Source organism: Eschrichtius robustus, chromosome 3 (assembly GCF_028021215.1).
Source record: "Eschrichtius robustus isolate mEscRob2 chromosome 3, mEscRob2.pri, whole genome shotgun sequence".
Taxonomy (NCBI): domain Eukaryota; kingdom Metazoa; phylum Chordata; class Mammalia; order Artiodactyla; family Eschrichtiidae; genus Eschrichtius; species Eschrichtius robustus.
In genome coordinates this window covers 42,678,879-42,687,328 of record NC_090826.1, presented here as the reverse complement: position 1 = coordinate 42,687,328, position 8,450 = coordinate 42,678,879, and the positions used below count along the sequence as shown (strand labels likewise).

Below are 8,450 nucleotides of genomic sequence, written 5' to 3'. Positions count from 1 at the left end.
TCATGTTGCTGTCAAAAATAAATTTACTCAGTAACTTGTGGTTTGAGGTGGCAGAAGTTGAAGTCTTGTTGCACTTGACATAGGGAAGGTGAACTTAAAATGCCAAATGAAAAGGATTTTTTTTCCTCGGATTTTTTTCCTCTATATTCTTTTATACTATCATGGAAAATAAATTATTGAAAACCACTTGCCTGCCACCTTCCAATCCTTGTTAGGGCAGGCATCAGAACCATGTCCTTCAATAAACCTTGAGGTATTTTGTTCTTTTTGGAGTGAGGGCAGGGAGCTTATAAAGCAGAAGGAGGGAACTTTTACATAAAACATCTTTGTTCTTGTGGGAGATGATGAATAAAGTATTTATAAATTTATAAATGGAAACTGCATTGAAATCCTTTGGTGAAATCTTTAAAATAACAGAGTAAGTAGTAGATGCTGGAAAATTCTCTTGGAAATTTGATATTTCCATATCATTCAAAATTTTTTATTTTTAGCTAAACATATTCTTAAGATTTTATATGCCTTTACCAAAAAGTTTCATGGGAATCAAGTGCTATGTGTAGGAGTGGCCTATTTATTTATTGTAAAAGTGTCTATATTTATTATCCTGTAGCCCCTAAATAAGTTATGACCCTTATATGTAATATATGTATGTTCTTGCTAGCTTTTTATCCCCTAAATATTGTTATTTGCAGCATATTTTAATATTTAAACATTTTGTAATTTTACACTTCTGATATTTCAGGGAGAAAAAGCCAGTGTTACACTTAGCATACTTATGGTATAACTTTGGGAAATGTATTATTTAACCAATTGTTTCATTTTGTGATTTTTAAAAAATCAACTAATGGGAAGCACTTTTAGATGGCATTTTCTTTTTAAAGTGCCTTTTAGAGCTAACATATATTTGCTTTCAGATCGCTACTTCTGAAACCTGTTTTTCAACTATTTAACTTTGAGAGAAAGGGAAGATCGAATATATAAGGATAAATTCACACTGAAATAATTTCAGGTTTATTTCCAAAACATGTTGTCCTTATTCTGTTTTAAAGCAGACATACTAGGCACCAAGTAAAATCTTTGAGGGGAAGCATGAGGAGAGAAAGAAAAGAATAACTGAATCGTCAATAGAATATGTCTAGTTTTTCAATTAGTCTACTTTTTCTAATGTCAAGACTTAAAACACCATGATCTTTTAGAGTAGTTCTCCTTAGCAAGAGGCAAATTATGTGCGGATTATAAAAGGAGTGGAAACCACAGAAAACACTGTCCTGTTTTGAAAAAGTGTTTTAATCAGGCAAAAGAAGCATCAGGACAAACCATTTTTAAAACAAAGTCTTCAAGTTGGGTATTGAGACTGGCAAAGGGAGAAGCAAGGAGAAAAGTCAGGGAAAGATAAAATATTCAGATGAAAGCCAAAGCTATTTGCAATTACATGTTAGAACTCAGGGTTTTGCAGGTGAAAAAGATGTTGCTTAAATATATTCATAAACCTGTAGTAAGATTTCCACTTAGCAGTTTCAGAAGATTTAACTAGCTGTTTAAAATATGACAAAACTGAATTTTAACAAATGATATTAAAATAGGACAGCCAATCAATTAACTGACAAAATAGAAGGCAGTGTGGGAGAGCCCTCCCCACATTCATTGCAGATTCGCAGCTCCCTCCGCCCGGTTTCCCTCCATCAGGCTAACGACCTCGTTTCTCCGGTAGAGCCTGGCCAAGTCGCAGGCGGTGTCCCCCTGATGGTTCCGATGCCCCACTTTGCAGGCCGTGTGCTTCACAAGGAACTCCACCACGGGGAGGTGGCCTTCTTTGGCAGCCAAGTGCAAGGGCAGGTTCCCTTCATTATCCTCGATGTTAACATCAGCTTGAAACTCCAGCAAAGTCTGTAAAGTGTCCAGGAAACCTGCTCTGGCTGCATCGTGAATGACAGCGAAACCAGTTCGGTCTTTCAAATCGGGATTAGCACCTCTAAGTAGTAGTCTCCTGGCAATCTCGGGATTTCCAAGTTTCATAACCTAGAAAAGAAGAAAAAACGGTAGAGTCCTTCAAGTGCTCCTACTACAAGAATATTTTAAAATATCCATCTCTTTTTATGTATGTAACTATTTTTGATGAAGGAGTGCTTGGGGAAGACCCATATGATCGGGTTTGAAGGGCTCAGTTGCAGGAAATGAGTACTATTAGGTAAAAGTAGAATGAAACTTCTAAAAATTGAGCTTCTATGATGGAATATCTTAAACGGGCCCAAAAGTAGGATAAATTGATTAATAAAATAGAATGAGTCCGACTTATATAAAATCACTGACAACTTGGTTCTCTATCTCCCATAAAGATTTGTGTAATTTCATGAATTTATTAAAATAAAAGAAATGGAACTTGAGATTTAAGTAAGTCTCCTTCTGTTTGCTTGTTCATGCTCATAAAATGTGCCTGGGGTGTTAATTCTGTAAAATAAAATGTGGGTAAATTTTATTTTCTAAATAGCTGAAAAGAAATAAGGAGAGTGAGTTTCTTTAAATCCTCAAAGAAGTGTTTCCACACATCAGACTCCATCTAGTCTGATTTTATAAGTGTGAAAATGATCTCTTAAAAATCCAAACCTGGTATTTTCTTAAATTATTAATTTTCACAAGTTCTCTCCAAATAGATACAGCCCCAAGTTTCCAAGTATTTTTTTAAATAGTTTGTTTTTCTTTGCAATTATTTCATATGGGTTACTAGGTGTGTTTAGTGCTTAGAATCCTTCACTTGAAATTTTAAAATGTTACTGATTATTAACGTGTTAAAAAAGCAACAGTGTTCTACATTGCCAATGTATTTATCTAAAACTAAGTTCATGATATGTCTTGTATTAGATAGGAAATGACTGTATGGAAACTGTTCTTGAAAAGAATGAAACAGTCATCCTACTATATTACTTACTGTTTCCTAAAGTTCTAACTAGCCTCCTAATTTTCAAGTGAGCAAAAGAAGGGAAAATAAGATATTTAATGTGCATTTTGGGACACAGACAGCTTTGTCTTGTGGTTTCAGCCCATTTATTAATCAACTGGTGATACCATCTTATTTCCTTTTGCAGTTATTATCAGGCATTTAGGAATAGCTATTTGTAAACTGCCAGTATTTTAAAAGCCAGAATTTGGTATTAAAATTTGCTATCAACATACAAATAATTCACATGACAAAGACTTATCTACTGGTGTTTGAATATATTTCACGCTAATAAGAAATCACTATTAGGCTCTCACAGTTATAAAATATTTTGTGGAGCAGCATTCAGTTGTACAATACATATAATTTCATTGTGAAAAATATGGTCTCATTAACATGCAAGAATATTTCAGCATTTTAATTGTTTTAATTTATATTTAGGTATATTCATAATAACCTAAATTTATAATACATTACACAGTAGACACTCAAATGTTTGTGAAATTAAATATACACTGGAAAATACATACAAAGCTGATCTATCTCTTTAGAATGTTTGTTTTAAAAAATCACAAATTAAGTAACATGATGAAATATATTTAGAATGAATAATATTTTATAAATGCAAACGCTATAGATGGCCAAGATGTTAAGCTTCCCTGTTGATAAAACCCTGCTGACTTTTAGCCCTTCCTTTGGGGCAGTGGTTAAAAATGATACATAATTTATTTTTCAAGAACTTCAATGAAATACTTTTTGGTTATTAAAAATTAACACAATCTAATTTTTACCACAACTGCCTCTAAATATTTAGTCACATCTAAGGACCTGAACTGGGAAAAATAAGAGAGAGACACCTTGGATCTTTGTAAAGCAAATGTACGATTAAGGCCTTTGATATTATCCTGATTGAGAAGCTTACACTAGGAAGGGGGAAAAAGCTTTTGTAATTGGGTTAATAAACATAACTGTAGGAGAAAATTTGCCATATTTCGCCAAAAATAATAGTAATGCTGGAAATTGTTTTGAAAGAAAGTTCTTTCTTGAGTTATGACACAACTTCAGAGTCAGGATTATACATACTGAAAATAAGCCTTGAGACTCCTGTTTGTGTGTGTTTCATTATATGTACTAGGACTAAGCCACAATAAGTGGGTGTTAATATCTTGATAAGTATGTTTAATATAAACGAGACTGCAGAGTTGTATTAAAAATGTTTGTCAAAACTTTTTTTTGCAGTATTAATCTCCCAGTCTTCCTGCTCGTCAAAAGTCCTGCAAGATCCTATTCTTACAGGGTTAAGTGCCTCATTCTTTGTGATATTTATATAATATTTTGAATGTTCAATAGGAAACTTTTCAATATATTAAATTTGTGGCATTGCTATCATCACAAAACCTGTTAAAAACTACTAGGTGGAAAAAGAAAAAAAAACCTTTCCCCACTTAATCTACCTGAAATAACAAGATAAATAATTTAGTATCTATAAGCTTCCTTAATACTGAAATTTTTGCAAGGTCAGTGTATTCTGATTTAAAATATACAGGCTGTATGGACTTCATCTGTCAATAGTAAATCTCCTGCCACTTAAACTTCTAATTCTTGCAATTAAAACAGAGCACTCTAAAAACCCTCTCCCCAGTGGATTTTCAAAAACAGCTTTAAGTGTTGCATTTCGAATACGCATAGCTTATAAGAATACCATCAGAACTCAGATAAAGCAACTGTTTGAGACTACTTTGCCATTTTTCTGTTTCTAAGCCTTTCAACTAAGTTACATGATAACGTTCAGAGGAGGAAAAAAAATTATCAGGTACAATACTTGGCAGCTGGACGTGTTTCATTTGTTACTTGTAAATCTAATTACTAAAAATTAGAACATACCACGGTATGACCGCAGAGACAAAAACACTATAAACTGAGCTCTGATTAGAAAATTCAACTTTTTATTCCTCCTCGATCCTGAATGGGTGGATGGTATTACATTAACTGTGAAATGTACATCCTGTGCCCGTGCCCAGGCCACCCATTCCAAATGAGGAAAGGTCGTTGGTCAAAACCTGAAGCATTTGAAGAAAAAACACCCTTGCCAGTAGTCAAGAAAATTAACGTTAAAGTCAATTATTGGAGCAAAGTACGGAAACCACTAATAGCAGTGTATTTACTTCAAATAATAATCATAATAACGTGTTTACAGAGCTGTCTAAAAAAAAGAAAACCCAAAAAACTCGGCGCTGCTACGACTGCTACAGAATCCCCACCGTCACAAAAACATTCCAAAAATTAAGACCAAACCTGGAACCCACTTGATATCGAGGATGTTATTGGATTTGACGAGTTTGTTCAAAGTACGTCATTTTGGGGAGTTGGATCCACTTAAAGATATAAAATATGGCAACCAACTAGTTTTTAAAACAGTTAAATTTTGTACCCCTGAAAGCTTAAAAGCTATTATTCTAGAAACCCGGGTCACGTAGGCAACATTGTTGACCTGTTTTCCCCACCTCTCTGGATACCAACCTGCAGCGCAGTCCTTCCAAATCCATTTTGTGCATTGACGTTTACATTATTTTGCAACAAACTAGTAAGTTGCTCTAGGTCCCCCCTGGCAGCTGCGGACGCCAACTCGTTCCCCCAAGGCTCGGCCATTCTTTAGGGTCCTGACGATCGGGAAAAGATGAATTAGTTGTTTTTCTTTTTCCCCTTTCCTTCGCTCCTAACCAGGCTGCATGATGGCATCGGAGACTGACAGAAGGACTGGGATGGTTAATCTGGAGTAGAGCTTGGTAGTAAATACTAGTAAGATCTGCCTGCCAAAAGCCCGCCCCTCGATTCACACGTGATTATTCAGCAAAACTGAGCCATTGGAGAGGGGCTCCGCTCCTCGCTTTTTAGCTTAACCCCTATGAAGAATTCTGGTGATTAAACTGAGAGATATACAGGCACACATATATTTCTGGTAAATTACTCTGGACGTAAAATATAGGCAGAGCTGGCACGTACCTACACTACAGATCTCCGTGAGGAATGTGTGCGGAGATTTAAGGCACTAGATCAGGGCAGAAAATACCGCGAAAAAAGAGACATTTTGGGGGGGAAGAAAAGGCATCAACCCACCCTTGTTCACAGTGGTGACTTGAGCCGCGCGAGCCAGTACCGCAGGGGCAGGTCCTCGAAGGGGCTCGGTCTCCATCCGTCTCGCCGAAGGGGTAGTCCTGAGTGCTCCGCTGCAGGGAGAGCGCCGCGGTGGCTGGATGCTGAGGTGCTCCGGGGGTTAAAGATGATCGCCAAAAGCAAATGAGAGTAGCAGTTCCGTGGCCCTCAAGTTACAGGTCGTAACGACTCCTCGGTGGCCTTGGATTCTCCGGAGGAGCCTTAATTCGCGTTCAGGCCGAGCTGCGGGCTAACGCCGCGCGGGAGGGCTCCGGAGCCCGCTCGCCGGGCTACCGCAGCCCCACCGAGCCTCAGAGGCCGTGGGAGCCAGGCTCGGCGCGCGTCTCCGGAGACTGCCGGGCGCGCGGCGGGCCCCCGGCAAGCCGGTCATGCCGGCCCCACCGGGTCCTGGGACTCCCAGCAGGGTGAGGAAGGGGGAGAGCGATGCGGGAAGTGTCTATGGGGCCCGGGCTGCTGAAGCAGCGCGCTGCAGCATCGCGGCTGCACAGGGCAGCCCACCGGTAACTTCCCGCCTACGACCGAGCCAGTTCAGACTTCCTAATGTAGAAGCTCATTGAGCTGCCGCCGCCTCTTTTCCTTCCTTTCCCGGTTTTCTGAGGGCCTCCGGAGATCGGGAGGGTCCTGGGAAGTCTCAGGCCAAGCTCTGAGTATCGGGAGTCGCCACAATTCCAGGGCGCAGCCAGTCCCGCCGCTCTTGGCGAGAGCCCAGCGGCTTCGGCGCCGGGTGCCACTTCGCCAACCTCTCGCGGTCCCCTGGCCTGTGCCCCCAGCCTGTGCAGCCGATAGGGCAGCGGCCGCCAGCCAGCTGTGCCCTGGAGCCGAGCTGGGTAGCACCGCTTCCTCCCGAGCCGCAGCGCTCCCAGTGACAGTTTCTTTTGTAGCTGGTCCCCCCCAAATCGCCGGTCCCCGCTCCCTTCACCCCTACAGACACTTGTGCGTCGTGCCCCTTTCTGGTCTTTTCCTTCCCTCCCTCCCTCGCTTCTTTTTTCGCTCAAACAATTGCTGCTTCTGTTGCCGCTGCAGAGACGGTGCCGGTTTCTTCTCCCTTTTTTCCGACCTCATCAGCTTTTTTTGAAAAGAAAAAAATTGAGCGCTTTTTGAGTTGAAAAACCCGCCCCCATTTTAACGGCAGAGTTTTAAGGAGGCTCGGCGGAGTTGCAGCGCCGCGGGAGCGGGAAGGCTGGGCACCGCCCACGCCCCGCCCTCCGCCCTGGTGGCGCTCGAGCACTCTGCCGGGCTCGCCCCGCCCTCCGCCCCGCGCCCTTTCTCCCGCCTCCTCTCTCTCCGCTTTCCTCCCTCAGTCTCCTGCGCTGGCTCCCACCCGCCAGCCCAGCGGCCAGGCCCGAGCCGGAGCGGCTTTTTCGGACCCGCGGAGCCGGGTTCGGCCTCCTCCGGCTGGCGGGCGGAATGGAGTCTGCGATGTGAAACCCCGGGCTGCCCCGAGGCCGGCGGGGGCGGAGGTGGAGGAAAGAGGCTTGTTAATTAAGGCTGCGGAGAGCCGCAGGGCCTTGGAGGCTCGGCGGCGCTGACTGCTGGAAGGCGGAGAGGAGGCTGGCGCGAAGCGAGTTTTTCCCCGGCCCTGGCCGGGCAGCCCGGCCCGCCTCCGCGCTCCCCCGCTAGGCTCTCGAAGTTCGGGCGGCCAGGCCTACGGCTGCCGCCTCTTCCTCTGGGGCGCGCGCTGTGTAAACTCGGCCTCCTTTTCTCAGTGCAGAGCTTCGGCCTCGCACCTGCTAGCTCAACGCCCAGGGCCGCGGTGGGCAGAGGTGGCCGCGGGGGTGGAGGGAGAGACCTGACTGACAGCAAAACCAGTGCTCAGAAAAAGCAAAAGTCTTTTATAGACTGATTTTTACGAAAACTAAAGGCATGGTATAGGTAAGAAATCACGACGAACTCTGAAGCCTTAATGTTACAGGGACTTGAAACTGAAATATTCCATTTCTTTGGGGAAAGGGAGAAAAGCAATTAACTTTAAAGCAAAAAAAAAAAATAGTCTTGGGAAGGATTTTCTAACAAGGCCATTTCTTTCTTGTCAAAGTTCTCTCTCTGACTACTTAGATGGGACTTGTTTTGGGGGGGGAGGGGGTGTCTAAATGTAAAGGAATAGTATCTTCCTAATCGTTTATTTCAATCATCTGAGACACCAGTTGTCTGTACTTTTAACTTCCTCTTTTAGCTATGTAAGATTAATTAATTACTGTTTTCTATATTTTTTGCACTTAAAAATATCCAACACGGTTGCATGATGCACCCAGCGGTCAAAATGAAACCAAGCAAAAAATGACAGGTGGTCTAATTATTACCGACCTCTAGCAAGCATGTCCTCAAGCAACATCTATACCCA

General features: G+C 42.2%; 1 protein-coding gene across 2 annotated transcripts; it reads right to left on the bottom strand.

The window, feature by feature from the left end:
• Nucleotides 1–1,266: 1,266 nt before the first annotated feature.
• CDKN2C (cyclin dependent kinase inhibitor 2C) lies at nt 1,267–7,250 on the bottom strand. 2 transcript variants are annotated; one of them, XM_068539849.1, is made up of 3 exons: nt 6,053–7,250; nt 5,456–5,595; nt 1,267–2,019 (listed from the first exon to the last, which is right to left on the bottom strand). In XM_068539849.1, the coding sequence occupies exons 2-3, from the start codon at nt 5,582–5,584 to the stop codon at nt 1,642–1,644; spliced, it is 507 nt and encodes a 168-aa protein (XP_068395950.1). In that variant the 5' UTR covers nt 5,585–5,595; nt 6,053–7,250; the 3' UTR covers nt 1,267–1,641. The 2 variants fall into 2 exon arrangements, with proteins under 2 accessions (XP_068395950.1, XP_068395951.1); XM_068539850.1 differs by lacking the exon at nt 6,053–7,250 and having other exon boundaries at nt 5,456–5,712.
• Between the last annotated feature and the right edge of the window lie 1,200 nt (nt 7,251–8,450).

Coding starts and splice junctions, on each gene's coding strand:
- CDKN2C (XM_068539849.1), bottom strand. CDS start 5,584: ATGGCCGAGCCTTGGGGGAACGAGTTGGCGTCCGCAGCTGCCAGGGGG. Junction 2,020..5,455: donor TTGGAAGGACTGCGCTGCAG/GTTGGTATCCAG, acceptor CTTCTTTTCTAG/GTTATGAAACTTGGAAATCC.